We start from the raw sequence: 27,950 nt of genomic DNA, 5'->3' as shown, positions 1-27,950 counted from the left end.
GACTGCATTACAGAAACAACAATGACATAAGGGGCATGATGCAGTGACAGGGAAGACAGAAGCAGGTAAAAGCAAAAGAGACAATGACATATTTGTGTAGAAAAAAAAAAAAAAAGAGCTGGCAGTAAAGGGGAATTCACAAATTACCTGATAAAAAGGCATATAGCCATTCCTTACCCCCCCAACCACTCTGAGAGTTGTCTGACACATGAAGGATACCAAAAGGAGAAAAAAAAACACCCAAGAAGTCAATAAACAAAAAACAAACCACCACCCCAAATTACAGCAATTACTTGATCAGGGAATTTTCACTTCCTATTCTGTGAGAGAGAAATTCCCCAGGTCATCTGACCTCTGTTGAAACTATACCAGGAAGAGGAGCAGCGACAGTCAACAAGTGCAGGGCGTTCTCTGGCTGTACAAAAGCCTCCCATGTGTAAACCAGAGCTGAGAGACGCGCAGGGATGTGCAGGTGTGTGAATACATAAGCGAGGAGAGCTGCGAATATCCTGCCAGCCAGATCATCTCTTGCACAACTCTCTGGTCCTGTGCAGCCCGGCAGACCTTTTACTTTTCCTTTTGCTGCTTGTTTCCAAACGTGCCTCCGGAGCAGAGCTTCTGAGGAGCTATTTCCTCACGTGCTGTTTCCTCACATGCTGCTGAAAGCAGCTCTCTCCAAGAAGAGGTGGTGGCCAGCAGCATGGTGGGAACAATGGCAATGAGGACGTGGATTGAGCCAGTGGTCACGGGCTCCCAAGTGGCCAGTGCCTTCTACGACACAGCACTGCTGCTGGTAGTGAAGAACTACTACAACCAGACCAACAGCACTGCTCCCTCCCACATCCTGGAAGATGCTCAGCAGAAGGCTGTATCTAATTTTTATATCATCTACAACCTAGTTCTGGGCTTGAGCCCGCTGGTATCAGCCTATGGCTTGACCAAGCTGGGGGACAGGATACATCAGAAAATCCCCATCTGCATCCCTCTTCTTGGTTATTTGGGCTCCAAGACTCTCCTGCTCCTCTTGATCCTGCTGGGCTGGCCAGTGGAGGTGATGTATGGAGCTGCTGCCTTCAATGGGCTGACAGGAGGCTTCACCACATTTTGGGCAGGCATCATGGCTCTGGGATCCCTGGGGTCCTCCGAAAGCAAGAGATCTCTGCGGCTCATCATTATTGAACTGGTGTATGGCCTTGCTGGCTTTCTGGGAAGCATGGCATCTGGCTACCTCTTTGTTGGCTTCAGTGACCGCTATCAAGAAGGCACTGTGCTGGTGTGCTGCAGCATTGCTTGCTATGTCTTCTGTCTCCTCTACAGCATTTTTGTCCTCACAGTCCCCAAGCCTACTGCTTCCTGCCCAGACAAGGCCAAGAGTGCAGAGGAGGTGGGTGGTCAGCTACCAGAAGCAGCAGTAGCAGGGAGCTCCCAACCTTCAGAGAGCAGCATCTCTACTCCAATATCACCCTCAAAACTCATCATCATTCTGCTGTTTGTGGCAGCAATCCTCTACGACCTTGCTGTGGTTGGTGCAATGAACGTACTCCCACTGTTCTTGCTCAGGGAACCTTTAAGTTGGAATGCCGTAGAGATTGGCCATGGCAATGCTGCTGGGTACGTGATCTTCATTACCAGTTTCCTTGGGGTACTTGTGTTCTCCAAATACATGAGGGATATTACCATGATCATGATTGGAGTAGCATCGTTCAGCGCTGGCATCCTCATCATGGCCTTTGTGCGGTGGACGTTCCTGTTCTACATTGGTGAGTTGAACAGCCACTCACATCAGCAAATACATGCTGAAAAAGGGGGGTTTCAACACAACTGGAAGAGCTTTTTGCTTTGCTTCTTGACAAGTTTACAAGGAGGGAGTTAGGCAGATCATCACATGGGCAATTTGCAAGAAAGCATTCTTATTATTCCTCTTTCCCCACATCTCCATTAGTACTCTTAAGACTCAGCATGCTACAATATCCTGACAAGGCATAGAGTCCTGGCATGGATTAGTTTAAGGCCCATTGACTTGTAATTCACCATTTGGCCACAGACCAGATCTGAGCAGAGCAATGTTCACACTATGGGGGACTGGGAATTGTTCCTGACTCCCTGTCCTAGTAGGACCACATCACTGAAGCAATAGGAGGCACTTGCTTCTTCTGAGGTAAGTCTTAAGGCTACAAAAGAAGCAAAATGGCAAAGGCTTCCTATTATATGAACGTCTTAAGATGTGATTTATTTTTGTCAAATGAAGGCACTTACAGCTGATGAGAAACTTAATGAAATATTGGAGCTGTGAAGTATCATAATAATGTAGTTTCCAAATCTCACACTGTATATAACCTACTAAGGGATGGGTAACAAAAGATGGGGCAGCATCCCATGATAAAGGAAAAGCAATTTTACTTTTGGGAGGTAACCTGGGATAAAAAACAAAATCCAATTCATTGTCGATTGAATGCAGAATCCGAATCTGCATTCATTGTTGCAGAGCGCTCTCACAGAGATCTCTTGCATGGCTTTAAGGTTTTGCTTCTGAGAAAGACACTGGAGATACATGTCCTGAAGTGATTTTTCTGTCCGTCCCTACAAGGGATGAGAAATTGAAAATTAAGCAAAGTTGTTCTAAAGGGGAAGATGATAGCATATTGTATTTGTGTACTAAGCCAAACACTGAATGAAAATTTTAAGGTTTTGTTTGTTTAGCCAATCAAGCTGGGGAATAAAAGATTTTTTAAAAAACTAAAAAAACAAACCAAACCAAAAAAAAAAAAAAAAAAAAAAGAAAGAAAGAAAAAAAAAGAAAAAAAAAAAGGAAAAAAAAAAAAAGCTTGCTTAATCATTCATCTCATCTTCATCCTGAAGACATGCTGCTATGCAGTTTGTAGGATGCTTATTCCCTGCATTGCAGATACACCTTGGTACACGAGAAATGGACCAAATATTCACTGAGGCTGGTTCTGCTGACAGGAAGGTAATTCCAGCTCCCTATGAATTTTCACAGTAGAGACAGACTAGAAAACTGCAATCCAGAAGCACCAAGATACAAGACAGATGTGTGTTGTAGTGTTATAAAGGTACAGTTCCAGTCAAGGCTGTAGCACAGGGGGCTCTCTCTGCATGTTAAGACTTAAATCATCATCCTCACTATCTCAAAGGAGAGCGAGGATCCCATCTCACTGACATGTCTGGCTGAGAACAAGAGACTGTCTCGTTAGGGCAAAGTACGTCTGCTAATGGGAGAAATAGGTGGCTTTATCTGCCTTGGATGAAGTGAGGACTCACCTCTTTTTAGCACTCAAGGGATGAGAAAAGGTGAAGCAAAGTGCCTGCCTAAAGCCAGAAGCATGTAATCAAAAGCAGTGGTTGTGTTGGGTCACAAAGAGTAGGTACTGGTGATAACTCAAAATTCATTGCATTACAGCACGGGCAGTGATGATGTTTGCCCTCATCCCCTTACCAACCATCAGGTCTATGTTGTCCAAGCATGTTGAAGGATCATCCTATGGTGAGTATTTTGGTTGCCTTACCAACCAAAACCCCCTGAAATCCCTTTATTCTGCCTAGACTACTAGTACTAAGAGAAAGGTGAGTTATTGCTGCAATCTGTTCTTGTGTAATAATACCAGAACAGATGATACCACAAACAGGAAGGGAGAAGCAGAGAAACTTGCTGGACAAGATTCTCATATCCAATCTTCTTGTCTTTGGTTGCATCATCATTTATCCACAAAATTTCAGCACATACTTCAAAAGATTACAATCAGTGCATAGTTCAAAGGTGGGGTAAAGAACTGAGGTGCTGCTCAAAAACACAGTACTGGAGGGAAAACCAAGAAAAGCAAGACATTGAGTTGAAGCATTGTGACATTCACACCATTTATATCTGGCTTCTTTTACTTCCAGTTCTGGGAAGGATGGATTATTTTCATTTTTTTTTTCAGTTATGCTCTCTAAACATTTCCTCAGGTGTTTGGCAGTTTGTTCTTGTCAGGCGTAATTTAGGTACAAAGAATAACTTTTGCATAAAAATTTATGCTTCTTGGAACAGCAGCTGGAATTCTTTTCCATTAAAATATGTATTAAAAGTAGTAAAATGTATTTTACAGCAGCATATTAAGGCCTACCATTTTTACCCCAATCAGCTAGATTTAGACACAAGATACAGGACTGGCCATTCATTCAAACAGCACCACAGGCCCACAACTGCTCATACCTCCTCCAAACATGTTTCCTCTGCATCCTTCACATCCTTTTCCTTTCTGCCATATAAACGTAACACTGCTCTGTCACTAGTTTGTTCCTACTGCTTGTGCTCCCTCAACATCCACCATAGCAAAATCATCTACCTGCCACAAACAGGGCAGCTCATACCCCAAATTAATCACTATAAATCAAATGTTTTTAACCTCCATCTTGAGCCATAGGGGTTGCAGATGATTCTGGTGTCAGTCCAGACTTCGAGCAGGACCCTGCAGCAGAGCGGCACTTGCCTTCTGAAGTCTCTTCTCCTGAGCTGGTGGCTGCTGGTGCTGGCTGGCTGCAGGCTACCAGGCCAAAAGGCTCAGCACACAGCCCTGACCTTGCCCCCAGCCTGCAGGTCCCAGCAGGGCTGGGTTATTTCCCTTTCACCCATTTACAATGATAGAAACCCTTCAGTAAAGAGTGGTTTCAACTAGAATTCAGTTTCTGCCTTTCTTCCACATGAAACACACAAATCACGCACATGTTCCCATTTCAGGCATTATTGTAATTTCAACGCTGTGAACCACTTTTCTGGCCTAGGCCAGAAGTAGACCCTGACTGAAATTTCTCCTGTCCTATTTTTCTACCTCTAGGAAAAGGAGCACTTATTGGCCAGTTTATTGCTGCTCTTACAAGCCACTACCTTTATATGTAGACCATTTAAGCAGACAGTTGTCCAGTTGAATCTTTTGTCCTATGCCCAAGAGGAGGAAAAATTTAATTGAGGTCTAGAACAGAAGCAGATACAAGCTCATGGCATCTGGTGTTAGTGGAGCAATGACTACACAGTTGTGATCCTGGATTTGTCAGGGAGGTACCACAGCTGGTTTGTTAATCTCCAGTGACAAACTATGTTCTTGTCTTACAGGTAAGGTGTTTGTCCTGCTGCAGCTGTCTTTAGTCACCACGGGAGTAGTGACATCTACAGTCTACAACAAGATCTATCAAAACACACTGGACTGGTACAGCAGCTTCTGCTTCATTTTGTCTTTTCTAGTTGGCTGCCTGTGTCTCCTCCCTTTAAGGTAAGAAAAAGGATATGTTGTATTTTCTCTGTGGTTCCTTATTCTAGGTCTAAAGTATATAATAGGAAAAAAATTTAAAAGGAAACAACACCCCTCACCAATTGAATAAAAAAAAAAAAAAAAAAAAAAAAAAAAAAAAAAAAAAAAAAAAAAAAAAAGGGAAGAATTGCAGAAAGAAGTTGACAAATAACAAGAAGATTCAAAGAATGAAAGCTGCAATGTCTAGCCAGTGGGGGTTTTTTTAATCTTATTTTTGTTTAATGTAACATGAATTGCTGTAGGAAGAGTATTTGGCAGTTTAACACCTAATAATCCCAGGGGACAAAGCATTCACACAAATGTAAGTGTTTGATACTGTGAAAATAGTAGTAAGTAGACTGAAGGAATAACCCTACACAAAAGAAAATGTTTAAATGTTTATATGCTTATATGTTACTTACCCACTGTAACAGAAAAGAATATTCTGAGTCTCCCTCAAGTGTTTCAAACAGAAACCATTACCACTGTGAAGGAAACAGTTACTTTTCTGGACCACTGAATATGCCCAACTGTACCACCATGGAGTGACTGAGTGGTACAATTTCAGGAACACTTTTAAGCACAAAACCAGAGAGAAAGCTGAAACAACCCCTCCATCCACTTTTACAGAATGTTTGAAGGGTCTCCCTCCAAATCTCACTTTGTCCATTAGAGCCTCCCCAAGACTCTCCAGCTTGTATTATTAGAAACAGCAATATTTTTTCTGTATGAAGTGAACTGTGATAATGTCAGTATTTAATCCATGTAACAGTATTTTTGTTCAGATATAAAGCATGTACGGGATAGGCTAATGCCTGGTTCCAGGCAAAATTCTTGCCTAGCCCTGCTGTTGTTTAAACAAAATATAGTAGTACAAAGTTTAAAAGCACTTCGTATACTGACTTCAGCGGCACCGCTTAAGAGACGAAAAAGTAACACCAAGGAAATCTCTACCACCACCTCTGTTTTATTCAGAGCACTGAAGGCTTTCTGGGCTTGTGAATGCATTTGACAACCAGTCTTCCAGACTACTAGTGTGAGGAAGGCTACTTCCTACTAATCATTCCCCTGGCTCTGCTTTCCTCCTCAGATCTTCCAGACACAAAGGACTTGTTTCTTATGTGCAACCCTCTCTTTAAAAAGGGTCACTGCTAGCTACTCAAATGCTTTTTAATACAGGTTCTAAATAGAAGTACCATTATCAGTACAAACATGGGTTATTAAAGTGAAGGATAACAAATGGTGCCAATGTCATTGCTTGTACACAAGAGAGGCTGGCAGATCATTCAAAGCAATCCCATCAGCACTCAGCCAGCTCCAGACACCCCAGCAAAGTTTAAGACATAGATGTGGAAAGAACAAACTGCAGTTTGAGAAGGTAGTTTGCTAATTCTTATTAACTGTGTTTTTTATTGTTCTTTACAGCTTTGTGGCCATCAAACAACGGTCAACCACTGGTTCCCTTGAAATTCTGACTGAGTAACAGAGGCATCTTCTAGTTGTTATCATTAGTCCCTACGGTTACCAACACAACAGGATACATAGCATTTGTATTTCCACTTTACAGCATGCCACAATCACTCAGCCACTAAGCTTGCCCAGGAAGAGATGTTTGCCTTGTTATTTTTGCAATATGCATCTCATCCTGCAGAGTATGTGCATTGGCTATTGCACACCAGCAGTCCTCAGAGCATTCTGATTTTTGCTAGGCTGGCTAGCAATACCAAAGAGGGACAAGAATATAGGCTAGGAATGAAAATGGCATTTCTACACATCATTCAGAGTGGAAGCAGAAAGCAGAGGATAAGTTTTTCATTAGTTCCTTCTTGTCTGTTCATTCAGAAATCTCGGGGCAGTTCTGTGATTTTAGCTGATGAAATGGGGCTGCAAGCCACATGCCATGTGTACAGGACCATCAGCAGGACACACCAGCTTTCCACTTTCTACAGATGTTATCAGCCCAGCCAATTAATGTGACATACAAGACCATTAAATAGAGAAATAACACCATAAAAATATGTAATATTAACAGAATTTTAGTAATCCCTACAATAAAATACCCCTGAACCCCTGTTCATGACCCTGATTTCTGGGAGATTGTCCCACTGTCCCTGGACAGTGCTTCAACAGAGCTCATGCAAGGACTAAGACTCAAGAGCTAATGCTGGTGTTTCAGCTCACACCACCAGTGTGCTGCTCTTGTAACAGGTTAAGAACAGGTTAAGTGCAGAACACGCCTCCTACAGAATTTATGGAGGGTAGGGACACCGATACCATGTAATAGTCACTGTGTTACCCCAGCTTTAGTCTGGGTTGGAAAGGAACCTCATACAATACAGCAACCAACATGAGATGATGTCACATAAATCCAAATATAAGTCAAAAGTCTGGCATATCTCACAAGGATGTGTCTGCTTACATCCTGATTGAACTAAGATGGATTAAGCAGCTCCCAAGGTCCTGGACTAAGTAAAGGGAAGTTAAAAGCTCCTAAATAACTGAAATAATCTGAAGGCAATTCAGGCAGCTTCAGTTTGAGCCAGGGGTATAGCAAGTAGAAGTTGGTTCATCATTAGAGAATCCCTTGCTCTGAAGAAGTCCCTGTCATCCTGTCACCCTTTCCACACTCCCCCCTACCCTGCCCCCACCAAGTCTTTCCTCAGCTCCTTCACTTTCAGTACCAGAAGTAATGGAGCAACAGGTCAGATGATTTCTACTTAGATCAACTGTGGAAGAAGATTTTAGGGGAAGGGTATTTCTGCAGTAAGATAGTGAGCTGCTTAGCAAAATAAGCACACACATAATTTCACTAGTGAAGACGGCAAAAAAAATGAAACTTTATTCTGAGTAAAGGAGTAATCTTTTAATACATTTATTGGTCCATTCCATTAAATTAATTGAGGTAAACAAATGGTGCATTTCAAAAAAAATGTACACACGAAAAAGAATTACAGTTTTACCTCAAAGCATTTTTCTCCATCAATACTAGCTCCATAGTAAACAATGCACAAAGTATATTTAAAGAGATATATGAAAGGGTATAGAAACATGCCAGCACCAGAAGGCAAGACAACATTTCCTAGCCTGCAAGTCTGAACAAGAGCATAGTTGCCAGATTTAACCAAGTACAGGAAGCAAAAGCCTCCTTCCCATTTTTACATTGTTTACTGGCTAATTCACACAGAGACAAGTCTTTTTGCAGCTTTCATTTTGTATTTTAATGGTATGAACAGTGACTCTAGTTCTGGTGAGTGGGTTTATAGAGTGAAAGCTTAAGAGTCTGAATGAGGAACCAGCACCGTTTTGGTCCCCATCACTGACACCTTCAACACAGTGTATGAAGATGACAGCCAGCTTACCTTCACCTGCATGGCCCAACTCTCCAGACCTTAGAGAGGGACAGAGGGATGCAGGCACAGAGAAGCGAGAACAAGGGTGGTACTTCTTTATTTTTGTGTACTGTAGACAAAAGCCCTTTGGCTCTTATTGTAACACTGGCCCTCAGCAACCTGTCTCCTTGTGCAGTGGGAATGTTGTCACATTGGCCACAACACTGCAGCTTGATCCAAAGGTATGGATACATATCCCAGCACCAGGGTTAAGGAAATGGTTTAGCTTCAAAGCATAGAATACCAAGACCTTCAAAGTAGTCAAGGACAGTGACTAGCCCTTATTGTTTTAGCATACCATTTACATAAGGGTGATCTACTTATACCTCTTTGGAAAGCTCAGTATGTTCTGCAAATTTGCTGTGCTTTAGGCACATAACCTTAAAATTTGTCCAGTTCATTACTAAGTACTTCTACATGTCAGATACCTCAGCAAGACTTCCAAGTGCTAAGCAGAGGATTAAGCAGTGCCATTTTAGTTTGTAAATTGGTTCAACAGCACTCCCAAAAAGTTTTAAATGCCACATTCTGTCTGCCAGAAGGCAAGGTTATTCCTGTGATTCCCAGTTTTTCTTCACAAGACAAATACAAAATCCAACAAGTAGTAACAACTTGCCTGTCTTTAAATAAAAAGTCCTCATTTTCCCTATGTATTGTTGTAGTAAAAGTTAATATACCCAAGGAAAGAATGCTCTGCCTTCAGAATTTAAGATGACAGAACATCTAATGAGTTAAAGTAGTCTCTACAGTTTTGTTCAGTGGTTATCAGGACAAAGATTTCCAACAGTCTGCAACAATAATCATAACAATATGTAGTTAAATTGTGCAAGTTTTAACAAAAGCATGGCTCCTCTTAAAATAATGAACAGTTCCTGCCAATTTGGAAAAGAATTCATTTGTACCCTTGCATCTGCAGGACTGACACCTGAAGCAATATGTGTCATGAACAGGTTATGCACAGCCTCTGCTTCAAGGCTACTGCACAGTATCTCCACAGAACTGTCTCTACCACTCAGGCTTTGTTTCTATCAGTTATTCTATTACTTTATCCTTGGCACAAGTTTTAGTGCAGCAAAAATCCAAGTAGATTTCAGTGAAGAGTCATACTTCACTGTTTAATACAACTGACACCAAAACTGCTTGTGTCTTTAGGGCTACACATACTACCTTTTCATTTTTCAATGCATACCTGAAAAATCCATGATGTTTTAACATCTATGTTTATTGCAAGATTTAGAACCTGATAAAGGTATACATGAACAATGCATGGTCCATTACTGAGGACAGAAAAAAGACCTAAGTGCTTGCTTTATTGTGCTGGTACCACTTAAGAGAAGAAACAAACACCACAGAAACTATACAGAAGTAACTGGGTAGCAGTGAATTATGGATCCACTGAAAGGGCCTTGCCCTGGCTACAGATTATGAGGAAAACTGGGCTGATTTAAGGACTGCTGAAAGAACTACATGTTAAACAGGCTCATAAAAAGGGCGACAACTACTTTTGGTGTCATTTTGGTGCACATGCAGAGAGTCATCTTAAGTGACTAAGCACTCATCGTTACCCAAAGATGAAGCTCCTGCACTATTCCTTGTTTACCAACAATCATCTATTTCTCTCATGGAAGTGTGGACCATCCAAAGGCTCTTATTCTATAAGGATTACAGGATAACACATTAAAGAGTTTCACTCTCAGTTCAGGACTCAACCACCTTCTAACAGCAGGTACGTGATACAAGTGTCACTCTGCACATCTTACAGGGATTTCCTGCAGCTTGGGTAGTTTTCCTGACTGGCATAGCTGCCCCAAACATCACAGTCAGGATCCTCCCCACACCTCACCCACAGCCTCTCCCCCTTAGTCATCCTGTGATTTACAACAGCCCTTCATAAGAACAGACCACTCCACAACCTGTAGGAACTAAGACCCACCTATGCAAACCCTTATTACACTGTAGCAATTCTTGCAGAGGACTTCTTTGAATGTCAAGTTTTATTTCCCTTGTAAGAGCTTATGAGGTTTTGGTCCAGATCACATAAGATATCCTGATCTTCAGCAGCTCCAGCCTCAACAGTTAAATGTTGATTTGAACTTCACTTGGTACTCTCCACTGTCCATTATGCTTCTCATGAACAGCTGTGATTTTAACTGCTGAATTACCCCAGAAGAATCACCCAATTCAGTCTGATATAAAGCAAAGCAGGAAGAGTCCCTTAGTGTTGTAATGCATCAGATGAAACCACTTGTAGGAAAAAAACACCATTCTTTCTACTCAGCTTGTGCTGTTTGTTTTAATAAGATGGTGGGAAGACTAGTAGTTCAAAATATATTTTACTTGAGTCCCAGTGATGTTGTAGAGTCAACTACAACATTTAAAATTCCATTTATTCCACTAATTTGAACTAATTCAAAAAGCATGTTGAGTTTTCTTAGTGGAAAATCAGGAAGACTGCAACCCTGAAGGACAGACTGTAAGATAGTATGCAAGTGCTTATTCTAGATTGCTTCAAGATGATCCCCTTAAGTACTTCCCCCAAACAAGAGGAGTCTGTGATTCTGAACCTAACAGTAACTTAAACCAGAGTTCTCATTTACACCAAAAAGTACATATTGACAAACTGACCTTAAAACAAGAAACACATTTTGTTTAGTACCGCAAAGTTGTCAATGACAGCTGAGCCAAAAAGAAAAAAATTTCTTAAATTTTCCTTTTTCATGCAGAGAGCACCATCTCATTAGCCTGATGGCTACCAATACTGCAATAACTCATCTAGAGAGTTCCATAAGGCCACCAGGCTGAGAAGGGTGGCTGCATGTTCAGTTGGTGTTTGTGAAGGAATAAATTCCAAATCAGACTAGTACCTGGTAGGTTGTTACAGGAGAACAGAGAAGTTGCACAAAATCAATCACTGCTCACATTCTTTGCAAGAATGTTGCCAGAGAACAAATAATTACTCAAATATAGCAGTCAGCACTGAGTTATTTATTGCCCTAAATCTCAGTATTAACACTCATGGGAGCCCCAACCCCCCTCACTAGGATGGTTAAATCACATCAGCATTCCTAAGGCCTTTAACAAAAAGTAGGCATTTACTTGAGGTTGTTCTGCAAGAGCAAGGACAAAAAAGGGACTTGTAGAAGCAGCTGCAATTCTAAAGGCCAACAGAAACTACCAAGAAAATAGGTCAGTAACAAAACTAGTCCTAAAAGACTTGCCATGTGGTTCAGCAGAGACAGGTATGAATACTAATGTGTACCTAATAGGACACCCATCTACCCCCACCAACCCATTTAAGGCAAGTTTCACACACTCTGATGCTTGGTGGAAGGAAACATTTGACACCTTTCGGCCTTGGCTGCTGCAAAGAAAGTGTGGGGAGAGAAAACAGAGTTCTACTTTTACTACAGCAGGTATCTTAGGTGACCAAGCCTAAAGTGGCTCTAGTAAAACCCATACACAAAGCATGGTGTAAGAGATCTCCACCACACAACTTCCAGAGCTGGCTTTGGAAAAATTAAAGACTCGTACTTCCTTCCCTACTCCCACAACCCTTGAAAGGCTGCAGTCCAACTCATTCCCACAGCAAGGCTGGGTTTTGATCCCCAAGTCAGTCACAAGTACACTTCAGTCAACTGACATTACTTCATAATCACCAAGGTAAACAAATATATTCAGTATGAACCAACAGCATGCCACACTCACAAAAACCACAGTTCATGCTTGCATCACCAGCCATCTGCAGCTGGTGCAGGTATGGTCTGTCTAAATCCAGCCCAACTCCCAGACAGAAAAGTCTACAGAGACCATTTCATCTAGAGGGAGCACACGAGTGGTAGCAAAACAGAATATTCTTTCCCAGCCTTTCCTTGTCCATTCAAAAAAAAAAAAAAAAGGGGGGGTACGGATTGGCTAGGGAGTATTGTATCATAGAAATAATTATTGGTTTGGATTTTTTTTTAAGCAAACAAAACAGAATGATAAAGATGTCATTTGGCACCTTGCAGTAGAGTTTTATTTTCATCTTTTTAGTGTTTCACTCATCAGTTCCTTCCAAACTAGAGAGGTAAATTTTATCAAGATCCCCATGCACTTTCACTATGAACCCCAATCACTCCATAGGATAAAGAAGGAACCATTCAAGATAACTCAAAAAGATGAAACATACCCCAGTTTAAACACAAAAATTGAGGAAAAAAATTCAAACAGGCTGGAACAGATACTCTGAAAAACTAAGTGCAGCTGTCATTTCAGTCAACTTAACAAAAAAGAGTCCTCCATACAGTTCCAGTATGACTAGTGGTAGTGAGCACAGAAGTGCTAGACTGTCCATGAAGGTACTTCTTATTTGGTCTCTGGCTTGTCTTGCAATAGTGGTATAATTGACTCCCACGCTGTAAGGCACTGAAGAAAGAGAAAAAGATTTACAAAATTAAATTTTATATCAGTTCATATAACTTCTGATCAACCTTTCCAGACCAACAGCATGCAAGTTGGAGAAAAGTTATATGGGTCTTTATAGATATTACAGAAGAGGGAAAAAGCCTAGAATGTCAAACAGCAAGGAGGTGTTAGAATAGCTGCACCTTCCAAACAAATTCAACATATTCAAGTTTTTCAAAGTCATCAGCTGGCCCAAGACATTAAAAATCATCAGAACACCAAGGATTTCCAAATACTAACCTAGATTTTTCTAAACTGAAAAATACAATAGCTTTCAGTTAGGCAGATTAACTATTTTGAGTAGAAATTTACATCTTTGTGGCATGACTGTAGGGGAAGGCTGATTTGAACACAAATTGGGATCTATTACAGCCTACCACCAGCAAACTTACTTGAAAGAAAACACACATTTAGGGAAGTTAATTCTGAAATACAGTGTATTCCAGTATAGCTCTGGGACTTGACTCCACTACATGATGAACTAGTAGTGCCTGGTATAGTAAACTGTAAGTAGGATGTAGCTTCTGGGTTATTAGAAAGCCACTCCAGGCTTTGGAGTCATTTTCCCAGACACATACAGTTACTACAGTCCTTGCACTGTGTGTTGTTACTGTCTTTCAACCACATAGAGCCCAGAAGTCAAACTGGGAAAATACAGACTGTGGAATCCAAATTATTAAATGCTGGAAATGGGCAAACTCATCAGCAGCTCTTATATCCACAAGTCACTGTTGACAGACATCTTCCTTCTAACCTTGCTGATTGTACTGCAGATGAATAGAGTACTTCTAGTTATGTACCCTGAAATGGCTGGTTGGTTTCTTACCAAAAAAGCTTCCTTGCTAAAAGCAGAACTAATTTACAGATCTGTCAATGGAAGAGCCACTGCTGGATGTTCAGTGGAGTCTCTAATATCCCCCTCCACAAGCAGCCTTAGAACTGAGAGACCAGGGTGAAGAAGTTCTGTGTGAGCAGTTATGAACTATGACAAGACAGACACTGGAAGGGGAGAAGGTACTGCATACTAATGTTACATGGAGAGGTAACCTAGCACAGGAAGAAGCTTGTAAAGTAGATGTGTAAAATTTAACAGACAAGATGAAGTACAGTTTGCTAGGCAATGCATAAGCCTAGTAGTTCTAGTAGTGTTTAGTATTTTGTAAATATTCAATATACCTAAAGGGGGCTTATGAGACAGCTGGAGGAGGACTTCCTACAAGGACTTGTGATAGGACAAGAGACAATTGCTATAAACTGGAAGAGGGCAGGTTTAGATTATACAATTAGGAAGGAATTCTTTGCTTTTAGGATGAGAAAACACTGTAACAGTTTGCCCAGAGAAGCTGCTCCATCTCTGGAAATGTTTTAGGTTCATGCTGGATGGTGCTCTGAATCACGTACTCCAGTGAAAGGCATCTCTGCCTCTGGCAGGAGGTTGAAACTTAAATGACCTCTAAGGTCCCTTCCAAACTATTCTGTGATCCTATGGTATCAACCACTGCATTGGGCCACACTGTTCTAGCACAAAGGAAAATTAGATTGCAAGCATATGCAGTTAAATGTCAAGGTCCTTTTAATTAAAAATTTAAAAATCTAACACCAAACCTCAGGTACAAGTGCACCAACTGAAAAAGGGCAGAGGCTTGGTATTTTCAGGACTAGTATACAAGGAAGAGAATGATGCACAAAGGGACAGCAATTAGAGTAACTTACACATAGCAGATGTAATCTATATATGAGTGTGTGGATGTGCATTAACTCATGTAGTTTTGTTCATAAAAGGCAGAATCAAGAGATTTTTCTACTCTGTTAGTATTACTAGAATGTGCGATTTTGGGGGGGGGGGGCGTTTATCACCACTGCTGCTGCTCAGTAATTTGTTCAATTCAAAAGTGTAAAACAGACAAGCATGCATGATAAAATGCTGTTAGAATGCTAACTTGCAAAAGAACACTAGTCTCACAGAGTTCACTTGACCACAACTTCGAACAATGACAAAGAGCAGCTTCAGATGTCTAATATTCTTGTCTTCAAGACAGTGTGAAGATTTCCTGAAGAATGTAGTGATAACCACTTCAGAGGAAAATAAACTACTCTTGTTCTTGCCAGTGCTCAAACAATGACACATACCTTCTCATAGTACTGGATGTTTTTATCTGCCATCCCCATGAGTAGCTGCCTAAAGTCTTGTCTTTTGTTGTTCTGCCATCTCTCCATATCCGCTTTCAGGTCAGCATTGAAACATTCTACTCGGTCTTGACATTTTTCAACGTCTGTGGGTACCTGCAGCAAACAAAATGAATTTTTAAAAACAAAATTAAAATTGTCACTAAGAGTGCTAGATTGCTGAATTAGCTCAAACCTTACTGAGCAAAACTACAGAAGAAAGGGTAAGTTCACAATCCAGTAGTTATCCTGAATCAACTCAGTTATGGCTAGAGGGAAAAAGCCACTGTTCTGAACTAGAGAGGATATGAGATTGCTTAATGTGTTTTTTGCTGTTTTAAGTGGTGAACGCTTGTGCTTGTCCATCTCCATGCCTGACATGAAGGAAGCACTTGCTGAAAGCACAGGAAAACCATTTGGTGTAAATGCTGGTACCAAGGTTCAGTTCCCTAGTGCTCCAACTGAGCAGCTTGGTTCCACAGCAAACTTTCCTGCTTCACTTTTATAGCTGCAGCAGGAATGTCCCAATTTACACCAGTGTGTATATAACAACAAACATCTAGGTTTATCAAAAAAGCTGCATAAGACACCTTGGTATTGACAGCTGCAGAATAAATTTCTAAGTCCTTAGTTTCTAGCTTCCACTTTTAGCCTTATAGGCCTCTTGAACAAAATTTAACTGCAAAGCGCTCATGATCAACATTGGATGTGCTCATGGACTTCTAGGCTCAACAACAGACATACATTTGCAAAAGCAAGAAATGAAATCCTGAAGGGTCAGCCTACTGCAAGCTGAGGTAGAGATTTAAATGATTTTTGACAATAGTTACTGGCCCAAGGTACATACACTTTAGACCAACTAAGCTGGTGTTCTTTGCTTATGTTTCAGCTAATTTAATGTATAGCACCAGGCAAAACCAGGAATAATTTACAAGTATTTTGTCAAGCAGGAAAGCCAAACACTATTTTTTCCCTTCGCAATGCTGCATGGTCTACACGGACAGGAATCCTGTAAGGACATGCAGACTAAGCCCATGAGCTCAGAAGAGGAAACTCCTGAATCCTGGTACCAAAGTGAGAAGTGAACTTTTGCTCTGAAAGCTGTGGCTTGCACAAAGGCAAATCACAGAATGAAGAACATTTGAAGAACTTTGTGGTGGCTCCTCTCATACTTGATACTTTCAGTAAACTCCCTTTCTGAGGAGTGTGAAAGAAGGAAGAGGATGAACAGACTACACAAGATGCTTTTCATGGATACCTACATGAAGTTAGAGGTGGGCTACTATGTTGTTGTTTGGCAAGGTAGTTGATTTAGGCAGAAACACACCAACTGTACTTCTCCAGAACATGGATTAGGGCTGATCACTTTATTACTCAGAGAAGGTCCTACATCTATTCTTCAACAAACCAACCCATTTGAGATTCAGGAGCTCTTCATACTCAAGGGATTTGAGTTCCCCTTTAATCACACAACTGAATTTACACTACAGGCAGCTTGGAGGTTCAGTAGATACTTTTTCTCCCTGCCATGTCTGAGCACTATCCTTATGGCTACAGAATTCGCTCTGCTACAAAGTTCCTTTGTAGGCTGCAGACAAGAACAACCAAGCCAGTGACTTGAAGGTTTAGGGGATGCTCCCTTCAAGGCACATATGCCTCACATCGTAAGTACTCTGGTATCTTAATGGGAAAAGGCCAGGCTATCAAGAGAAATATTTATGAAGACTGGAAGCAAAACCATGTAAGATTTCCCAATCTAATTAGCTTCTAAGCACTCATCAGCTTCCTGCTTCTGTTAGGATCTGAAACCACAATGAAGCTATACAAAAACCCGCTCTTTCTCACAGCAAGTTCTCTGGCTTGCCAGGCTGAAAGGGCTGTATGAGTTTAGAGCTACAGGGATAACCCAGTGGTCAGCAGATGGGTCATGTGCTCTCATTAAGGAACAACAACAACAACTAACTGCAACTAAGTCTCCAAAGGCATCATGAAAGTAGTGTCTACACATGCTGCAGTCCTATTTGGGAGCACAGATGCCTTACTTTACAAACTGCAGCTTCCTAGAACATAATCTGCAACTCAGTAGTTAAGACAAAATTTTAAGTTAATTAACAGCTTTTAAGCACTTTATAGCAGTGCAAACTCAATGCAAAGAGATATTCTATGTTTATCATCAAATTTGGGTCTAAGTTGAAGCATCAAACTGATGCTTTTATCTGTTTTTACCAGTGGAGACACTAAATATTAACTACCACCTAAGAAACAGGAAGGAAGTAGACTGGACTTAGGGGAAAGTTGCTACTTCTTTGCTGATATCTGCTCTCAGGTACTTAATAGCTCAAAAACCCCTCAAGCCACAAAACCAAAGTGACAACTGGTTCAAACTCCAACACACTCTTAAAGGGTCCAGAATTATTTTAGTGAGTCAATTAGAACTGGTGAGAGATGTATATGCAGGCATATATGTACATATATGATAAGAAGTTCTGCATATACATCTAATCCTCTTCATGCTGATTCTGTTATCTTAAAAAACTAAGCTTGCCTAACATCTGTGATTTAATGTGGTCAATCACAGATAGCATGTCCACTTTAAAACTCATCATCATTACCAGGTAATAAATGATCCTGAAGCAGAACAAATCCAGCATTAATTAGACAACAAATCTTTGCATAAGATATTTCTACCTTCCTAGTTATGGGAAACAGTTATCTATTACAAAGTGGTTTTTTCCTCACCTTCAAGTTCTGCGCTGCTGTATTTACTGTTCCCATAGATCACCACACTTCAAAGTCTTGAGGTAGACAGAATAAAACAGGTCATCAGAGGCAAACTTCATCTCACCAAAATGAAACCACACCTGTCCTTCAATGTGCTTTTAGATTACTGCAAAATTAGCTCCAGCATGGGTCAGAAATGGATGAGAGGCATTTCACCACTGCATTTGTTAGAAACTGAAAGGCTGCAGACTCCACACAAACATCACGATGGTAAGCACCACCCACTCTGTGCTTTTGGTGTAAGCTTCAGCATTTTGAGCAGTACCTGCTGACAGAGTCACAGTAGCACTACCAGCCTTCTGCATTCATAGGCCACTGAGCTCTAGGCTGATCCCACTGCCAGAGCTGTGATGGCCTGGTGAGCTCTGTGATGCCAGGCTGGTATGTGCACAGGAGGCCCAGAATGCCCTCCAGTGACAGATTATGAAGTAGCGATAGGCTTTCTTTTCAAGATCTAAACAAAGGCCTTTGTTCTCTTAAGGTTTCATTTCCGGTCTTTTTACATAATTTCTACCAAATCAGCAAATATGCCACAAGGAAGACAAATGCTATTCCACAACATGACACTCAGCCTGCTTTTAGTTTCCAGCAAGTCATAGCCAGGAGACCTTGCTGAATGTACGATATGCTGCTAGGCACAGCTCTGAGCTATTAGCTCTTACAGGTAACGACACATCCTCTGGCTGGAAAGGATCTGAAAACCCCAGAGATAGTATTTTGTGAACCTGCAAGGAGTTCTACACAGTTTGTTTAACTCCATCTTATAAATGACAGGAACTACTTATGTTACAAAAAGGTACAAGGAGTTGCCAAAAAACATGGTGATACTCTGGAGAGGAGATGTAAGTATTCAAAAAAATTGCAAGATTTAAATGCTGCACTTTACGCAATAATCCCACTGAGATATGAGATCTAAACACCTTTTAACAGGTGCAAGATTAGCAAAATTAATCAATTCCACTCTATCAAGATGTTGGTAAAGTCAAAAAAACTGGCTTGTTGGATATGTTAGATTTAGTTCCGTCCATCCTAGATACAACTGTTAGAACCTGTTCATACAAAGCTACACTGTGGAAGTAGAGTGCGTATCACACCAGCCAGCAGAGGAGCAGGCAGTAGACTCAAATACAGGAGCACCACAAAATACCTAGTACACCACTATTTGTAGTTCATTATAGACAAAAGATAAAAAAAACCACTTTTGCATTTCTATGCTCTCATCCTCTTCAGCTTCTTAGATTCAAAATATTATGTGAACCTACAGTAGAGGGAACCTTATTGTACAGTAGTCATAATAGTGGAAAGTCATCCATTAATTATTAACACAAAGATAAGGGAAACCAAAAACCTCCAAGCAGAGGAAGGGAACAAACCCTGCTGCCATCATCAGTTAAATTTAAAGCTGCCGTGATTTAAGAAAAGGCTCTTGTACTCTGTTTCATGCAGAAGTGAGTGGCAGCATAAACATATCAGTTCACAGCTTGGCTTTTGCATAGTGCCCACCCAAAACCTGTCATCCAGTGATACATGCTGTCTCTGTTCTGCATCACACAGGTAGAGGTCTCTAGCAGAAAAGGCAAAATAAGGAGTTTTCGAAAGCCAAAACCAGTGTTCTGAAACAATACAGTTCCACAGTGCCAGGGACAGGACCTTAACTCAGCTAGCTGGCATACTGCTGAGTCACCAGGGACTGTTCTACCACTGCTTTGTTACCTGTCACTGAACCATATAACTGACTGCTGGCTATTGTTGAAGCATTACAGAGTCATCCTGCTCTGAACTGTGAGAGATCAGTAATACAGAAGTTGTTAGACAAGTTACATATATTTATACTTAGGTCTTTATTTCATGCCAGCTTGCCAACAACGAATTTCTGTTCTGCCAGAAACTGCTTATACTGTAAAGAAGCCACCAGATCCAGAAAAAAAGCAAGTTCTGCTTCCCCATTCATTTCAGGAAGTAGTGTAAGTGCAAACTGTTTTTGTAGAGCTATATTAAGTGCTAACCTTTGGACGGTCTTCTCTTTTCAAGGCTACTGCTTCCAGTTTTGCTTCATACTCGGCTTGAACTTGGTCTCTCTTCTTCAACACATTCTATGGGCAAGAGAAAAGAGAACTGTGAAGGGATCCTCTTGTTCCTTCCCCCAGCCCACAAGAAACTCTAAAGTGATACATCTTCATTGCCAATTAAGCCCAAAGTCAGATTTCCAGATTTACTTTGTCCCTATTTTCCAGCATATAGGGAGTAGCTTTTAACAACAGCACTTTCTCTCCATCAGCTGGCAGGGGCAGATAAAATTCAACATTTTGACAAGCTGGAGACATGCAAGGTAGAAGCTGTCATGATAGAAACCATTAATATAACCCTGACTAAGTAAATTTAATTCATCAGTTGACGTATTACCACCATGAAAAGGATATAAACAAAATCATCAAAGCTGACAAGGACTAATGTACTTTCTGATATTCTCATGCAGCAGATAGACAACAGCATTGGCTAAGAGACAGGAAGACCACCACAGAAGGTATTAAGGCTTTCAAAGACTCTTCAGAATCCTTTAAAACAAGCTGTCACATTCCGGTGTTAGAGCAAAAGTAAGCCTTTATTTTAGAACAGTCTGGGGAGGGTTGGTTGTTGGTTTCATTAAAAAAAAATAGTTACGAAAAGGAGAACATGAAAAGGACTGGACTGCCTGAGAGAGCTCCTCAAGCAGTAAACATTTTCTTGACAGAGCATTTTCAAAATAGAGAGCCAAGACGCTATCCTTAGTTTGTACTATATCCACAAAGAACTTCGGTAAGGTTATACTACAGTCTTACAGTTTGAAAACAACCACAGGAATTAGTCTAAGAATGACTTACTAGAAAATAGTTTTGTATCTGCAAGAACAGGCAACTTACCATTTCAGGTTTCACAAAGAAACAACTAGTAATTTTTAGTTACTTTGTTGATGCAAAGTTATTATTAAAAATGCTCAGAGGGCAGTCAACACTCACTGTAAATTTGAAATTCTCTTGCAGCTAACTTGGCTTTGAGTCTTCCCTTCTGCCACCTAGAAGGAATTGTCCCATTAGGACACAAATTGGTAACTAGTAATTTTAACAGGTCCAGAAAAGGCTAGTAACATAGGACTAGTCATATGCACTGTTGTCTACATAAATATGTTTTTAAAAGAGTAGCTTCTCAGAGCTCTAACAACCAGTCTAGATCTAATTAAGAGCAATCAAGGACATACAAATCCTGTATCTACTAATCATCATCCCCCTCCGTCTTCTTAAGCCAAGAGAAGGCCACCAGTGCATTTGTTCCAGAGATGTTGCCATCAACAGTCTTATAAAGTTCAACCCACGATAAATGGGAATGGCACCCCATCCAAAAGCTACTATTAGATTAGTCAACAAAAAGAGGGCAAACCTGAAGAATTCAACAGTTTAATTCTCCCTTCAGTTCCAAAAAGGGATGCAGAAGCATGCCATTGTTTGTGTTTGCCTGAAAAACCACAACATTGCCCCTTCTTTTTCGAATCTATGCAACTATGTGGGATGGCCTTTAAGTGACTGAGGTTACCAATGCAACAAAAATCTGACAGATTTAATAAGTATTTCTATTTTGTATCGCCTCTTGAACCTGAGTCAACTGAAAATTCTGTGAAAAAAACTGCCTCCAGCAATTGCATTCTGCCTTTAGAGGCCTGGAATCAGTGGAGAAGCTGAATCTGTACCAGAAGTAGCCAATGATTAACAGTTATTGGCAAACTGGATTCAAAGAACAGGTGTCTTAATGTCTTAACTCCCCTTAAGTGCTCAAGTCCACCTACTGAGGACCATTAACAATGAGCCTCTGAATACAGTTTTAAGTACCGCATAATGGCCCACCTGTATGTGATGAAAAAGATACTGCACTGCCTTTCACTTGTCCCAAATTTTCCTCTGGCACCTCCAGGCAACCTCCTCTGCTCTAGATCAATGCCTTGGTGCTTTAGCAGCATTTATGAAAAGCTCAGCATCAAGTATCCTCAAAATTGCCAAAGACCATGCAATACTAGTTAAGGCTTCACTTGGAGAGAAAAAAAAAGTTAAAAAAAAAGTTGGAAGAAACCAAACTCAAAACTGAAAAAAACCTCAACTAACACACTTCAGTTATTTCAGGTCAGAACTAAACCAGTGGTGTCTAAACACGAAAGACAGACTAGTTTCAGTGGGTCCTTCACTATTTTATATTTAGTTGGAACGTTCCACCTTGGCCCATACAGAGCTTCAGGCATTTGCCGTCAGCCTCCTATCTCAAATTTCAATTTCAATCCTGTTTGCACACCACATAGCTTCCTACTGTGACTACACATCACAAGAGGATCTCTAGTTACTTCACACCCTTAAAGACACAGTTACCTATTAATGTGGTGCTTGTTTTAACAGCATTAAAAGTAATGTCCAAGAACATCCCTGGAGATCACATCACTCGATAAACTTTTCTAGGAGTGTTGAGCAAAAAGAAGTAATATAACATCCTAATATCTGCACTGAATCATGTATAGGACATTTTGTCCTCTGCATATGCCTCCCAGGGCAACGTGGTACCACATGTTTGCTGACAAGGGCCTCACTGCACCAGGAACTGAGACATCACCTTGCCATGTAATAGAAGCCATAGAACACTAGGCTGGAAGAGACCCCAAGGATTATCACATCCTACCCTTCTTGGCAAAAGCGCAGTCTAGACAAGATGGATCAGCACTTTGTCCAGCTGTATCTTAAACATGTCCAATGCTGCGGAATCCACCACTACCCTGGGGACATTATTCCAAAGCTTGATTATTCTCACTGTGAAAACTCTCCTCTTGTGTTCAATGAAAATGTTCCCAAGAGTAATTTGCATTGATTGTCCCTGTTCCATGGGTGTCTCCTTGTGAAAAGGAAGCTTTCATCATATTTGTAGTCTATCCTTAAATACTGGTAGATGGCGATAAGATTTTCCCTAAGTCTTCTTCCTCAATGCTGAACATACTCAGCTCTCTCAGCTTTTCCTCACACAGCAGGCTTCTCAGTCCTTTGACCATCTTTGTGGTCCTCTTCCGGACCCTCTTCAGCTCATCCACATCTTTCTGTGTGCAGCAGAGATAAAAACTGAGCACAAGTGTGGCCTAACAAGTGCTGAGCAAAGTGAGTAATTTGGAAAGGGTCTCTTCTAGACACTTCCAGAACACATTTTAACTCAAGGCCATAACACCAGCTTCTGCCCTGCTCTGCAAATCTTTCAAAGAAATCCAGAGGCTAGGCTTCTGGCCTCTGTCAACTAATACTCTATTCAACCAGACTACTGGGCTTTGACTCTGTAGGTGCAGCTCCCTCAGGCTCTTCCCCTTAGGTACAACAGTCCTCCTGAAGAAATCAAGGCCTCTTTATCTCTGAACAGTGACAATAATCTGGCATTTCTTACTCAAGGCTCTACAGATCATGTTCCCATACCTACACCAGGGGTACAGTGTGCAACAAAGAAAGCTAATCAAGGTTGAACTGAACTCCTAGTACCTGAAGAGTTACCTTCCACCAAGTACCCCGTGCAAAAGATGTGCTCTGAAAGACTGAAACAGACTTTCATCTCACAAGTAGTCCTTACAGCAGCTGATGAAGACGAATGCACTGCTAGTGAAGAGGACACCCCCTTCAACAGAAAGGCTCTTGCACTCCAAGAGTAACCTCCTTACTAAGCTTAGTTGCTTACTTGGTGTTATTCTGCAAGGACTGTTCAGTAGCTGCTCCCTTCAGAAACAGGCTGATGTTTTCCAGCAGAAGAAAACTGTACTTTGTAAAACCTGAGAGAGTTCAGTTTTGCTATTTGAGAGGGAAGGAAAATATGAATGGTCTGTCTTGGCTAACAATAGTTTTTGTTCTTGATTTTCAAAATTTTAGACTGAATAAAGCAAATAAGATGCCCAAGCCAGACATAAAACAGCATAATCCTTTAGAGTACTAGAAAGTCGAGTCAACAGTCTAAAAAGTTCAAGCTAAAAAGCAAGGGTTTCTTTAGCTGAAGAAGTACTTTAGACAGTTAAGTAACTGTTGGCTTGGAGACAGTTCTATTCTAAAAGGGCTCTAAACGACCAAAAGGAAGCCTAGGTGCAAGTCTATAATGCCACTCTGCCCATGGTAAGTGGTTATTATCTGCCTAAAGTACCTCTTCAGCTAAAGAAGCCTTTGCTTTTTAGATTTAAAAAATTTCCCCTGCTATATTTGTGAAGAGCACCTCTCGCAATTCAGCTTGCCTCTTCAGATGCCATCTTTGGTAGGCATTTTTAGCATCAAAAGCCAGATGTTCTGAGTTAAGGTATTTAACACTAGCCTCAGGCTCTGTTTATTTGTAAGCACACACGTCCACTTCCTAGAGTCCAAACATCCTGAGACAAGGCTTCCTACAGCTCATTGTGTTCAAGCAATACTTTACTGTTAACAGACCCATAAAGAAAATACACCTCATTCATGCTGGGGTCAAATTGATGGTGACAAAAGCAAGTAATATACCCAGGGAATTATTGCAAAGCCACCTGAAAGAATACTTTAATCACACATATGTACAACTCCTGAAGCTGGGAAAAGACATCTACAAGTAAGCATTTAAATTCTCAGCTTGAGAAGCATAGGATGAGATTAACATTAAGATGGAGAAGGACTACCATGTTCAGACTGTAAGTCTACAGTGGGCTATTAGATCTGTAAAGGAATGCGTATCATAGCCTTGTAACAGTTGTTCCAAGTGGAAACTCTTTAGAAGAAACTTCTGAAGTAGGACTATAGCAGGACTGCTATCAATATATATATATGTGTGTGTGTGTGTGTGTGTGTGTATGTGTGTGTGTGTGTGTGTGCATGTGATGAAAAGCTCTGATGGACAAACTAAAGTCCTTGATATAATTTTTTTGTGAAGTCTACTCAGTAATTCTTTTCTCCATTAGATGTGACTGATTACCAGTGCTCTTTAACTTCAAGAGAATAAAACCCACATTAAAGTAGCTTTTATTACATCTGTGTAAGCAGTAAAACATCAAGTTCTTAGAAAGATTACAAGTCACAGAACACCATCTTCAAGCAGTTACTTGGTATGCAGAACCTATTAACAGGCATATATCATGCATAGGGCAGGGGGATTACAGAGGAAACAATGTCTGTTATTCGGACACACGGTCCTAAAACAAGGCACCTAACTCTGCTACATACAAGTGACAGGAACTGCTAATGCTTAATTCCTATTGGACTAGGCTGTGACCCTGTAGTGACGAGCTGAAGCACAACTTGCTTCAATGCAAAGAAAGACCCTAGGCAGCCACAGGATGTCTCCTAGAGAGTACCACCTGCCTCACCAATAAAGAGACAACTCTGCAACATGTTGTGTATGCCCTACAATACTGACCCTAGCTTGACTGAAGAGCAGAGCAGACAGATAATGCTACCCATGCAGTACCCTGCTACTAAAAATACCTAGCTTTGTTCTGACTATGAAAATATCCTCCTACTTAATGTATTATTTACTTCCCCACTTTTCACACTACCACCATTTCTCACTGTTAAAAAAGAATGAACTTGCCAATTCTAGGCAAACACAACAACAGCACTTTCTGCCACAGGGCTCTCTTTACCTTCATTGACTCAGCATACAATATATATTCCCTAAGTACAGGCAGGAAGTCTTCTGTCATGTCCTCACTGAGTTCTTCAAGAGCTGTGCAGCAGTTCCCAATACAGGCAGACACTCCTTCCAGTGGCTCTGATAGCTCAACCTCCAGCCCTCCCCAGGTTGAATAAACAGGCCCATATTCTCGTAGTTCCACCAAATATTCTACAAGAGGCAGATGGAAATATAGATTAACAGAGTAAAAGCAAGGCACAAAGACGTGCAAACACAAAATAGGAGAATTTGTACACCAATCTTGAATAATATTAATCCCCACAGGGAGTCAAGACCTGTGTTGCATTAGCTTCTTAATAGACAGCATTCTATGGCTGCACAGGTGAGAGGTTCAAGTTGCCTCTTTCTTAACTTACCACTCCTACAGACTTCCAATACAAAGACTCTTGCACCTCTGCAGGAGCCAAGGTCAGTTCTTTAAACATATGTAAATCTTAACTCTACTAAGACAGACCTGTAAAGCTTATGTTCTTCTAGGAATTCATTTTGTACTCCTCCAGGTTCTTCCACCTGGAACTAGTCTTTCAAAAAACTACTCCAGTAAAACAGTAGGTTGGTACAAAAAGTTCAACTTAAAAAAATATATTTGGAGAGTTGAGCTAGTATCAGATACTGTGTTAAGTTTTCAGCCTTTTTAAAATCTGGAGCGGGCACTAGATTTTGCCTTCTGTGCAACTTATTACAGGCCAGAATCATCAACACAAATTGTCTTGATCATGCTATCAACAAGAGTAAGATGCAGACCACTTGGATTGAAGTATTATGATGGAACACCTTGTGTCCTTACCCAACTGCTCCTTGATGATCCGTTGTGCTATTCTGTCAATGGTGCCAAGCTTTAGAGAGAATGTGTCTAGATAATCCCCAATGGCTGCAAACTCCAGTGGCCGACTTCTTAATTTGTAGCCTCCTGTAACGTATTTGACAGACTCGCCCATCTTTGACAGCAAAGCCATTCCTTGCTTTTTGTAGGCATTAAGATCCTAGGAATTAAAACAAACAAAGAAACAAAACCCAAACAAACAATCAAAACAAAAAAGAATATGTTTAGGAATACTCACATGTTTAAATATTAATACAATGAAGGATACTTTCCAGTTAAGATCAAATCTTGTGAAAGCAAGAGATTACATGTGACATGCACCCTTGAACAAAGGCTTGCTTTCTACAAGCTGTACAGCTGAGCACAGCTTCAAGGCTTCATGGAGGTAAATTATCCAGGAGAACAGTATGAAGCACATTAGAAATAACTAAGTAGTCCAACTTTGCATGTGGTCATACTTTCCCATGTTCCTGTACTCTCACCAGGAAAGCAGGCTTATTAACAGCTCTGGTTCCACCAAAACAGTTTACATCATTCATCTACACATACTTCTAAGTCATGGCTACAATACCAATATTAACCAGATGCACCAGCTGGCTCTAATGACCTATTAAAGTGCTATGCATTGCACATTGCTTATTTAGTAAGCAGCCTTCCTGCTCCAGTTCTATGGTCAAACTGGAGGCAGGTGAAGACTGCATGCAGAAAAAATGCAGTGTGGGAAGACCAGCAAAGCTCCTCTCCAAGAGACACTGTAGCTCAGGCTGGGTCAGACGCATCCACATTGCCTCCACAGAAAGTGTAAACTTCCTTCACACTCCTTTACACATTCGCACAAACAAATTTTCAGATAATCCATGCTAACAAGACTGCTTGCCTACAATTTTCATGGGAATTTCACCTTAACAGTACACCAGAAAAAAATTTGTTTTAGTTAGCCAAAACGCTGACAATTTTTAATTTTACTTCTTCCAGCAGAGGTCAGTATTCAACATCTGAAAATCAGCTCAGGAGCTAGAGTTCAGTTATCCTACAGAGCGTGAGGAAAAGATGTGTTCAAACCATGTAGAACTGTAGAAATCAAGAATTCAGACATATTATTATAGACTAGACTAAAAGCTTAGGTGTATTAAAAAAAAAAAAAAAGGCACCAAAAACCAAGAAACCAGCAGCCATCTTCAATACATGTACTAGGGTATTTATTCCAAGTACTTAAGGGAAGTCAAATGTAAGTCTGATTAAGAAAATCTGACATCTTAGCAGCTACTATAATTTTCAATTACGTTTGCATTTAAATGCAGTTTGACTTTTGCTTTTCACATGTCCTCAGCACAAGCTGCAAGCAGACATCAGAAAAGATCCTTGAACCAAAAATTATTCACTCAT

At 40.7% G+C, this 27,950-nt stretch overlaps 2 protein-coding genes across 4 annotated transcripts in view; one reads left to right on the top strand and one right to left on the bottom strand.

Moving 5' to 3' along the window:
* Positions 1 to 700: 700 nt before the first annotated feature.
* SLC46A2 (solute carrier family 46 member 2) lies at positions 701 to 6,765 on the top strand (the record flags this gene model as incomplete). The annotated part of the gene is made up of 4 exons (XM_083884168.1): positions 701 to 1,760; positions 3,419 to 3,502; positions 5,108 to 5,264; positions 6,708 to 6,765. The coding sequence occupies 4 exons, from the start codon at positions 701 to 703 to the stop codon at positions 6,763 to 6,765; spliced, it is 1,359 nt and encodes a 452-aa protein (XP_083740294.1).
* A 5,898-nt stretch (positions 6,766 to 12,663) lies between these two features.
* SNX30 (sorting nexin family member 30) overlaps positions 12,664 to 27,950 on the bottom strand; it is a gene marked incomplete at its 5' end in the record, with an annotated part of 56,377 nt that continues 41,090 nt past the window's right edge. For all 3 annotated transcript variants that reach the window (XM_083882864.1, XM_083882865.1, XM_083882863.1), the window contains 5 exons: positions 12,664 to 13,075; positions 15,245 to 15,397; positions 20,068 to 20,154; positions 25,692 to 25,891; positions 26,529 to 26,724. In XM_083882864.1, coding sequence (XP_083738990.1) covers positions 13,016 to 13,075; positions 15,245 to 15,397; positions 20,068 to 20,154; positions 25,692 to 25,891; positions 26,529 to 26,724 — 696 coding nt within the window. In that variant the 3' untranslated portion in view covers positions 12,664 to 13,015. The remainder of the gene's footprint in view (positions 13,076 to 15,244; positions 15,398 to 20,067; positions 20,155 to 25,691; positions 25,892 to 26,528; positions 26,725 to 27,950) is intronic.

Source organism: Zosterops lateralis (genome assembly GCF_965231275.1).
Source record: "Zosterops lateralis genome assembly, chromosome: Z".
Classification (NCBI taxonomy): Eukaryota; Metazoa; Chordata; class Aves; order Passeriformes; family Zosteropidae; genus Zosterops; species Zosterops lateralis.
This window is presented reverse-complemented; position numbering and strand designations above follow the sequence as displayed.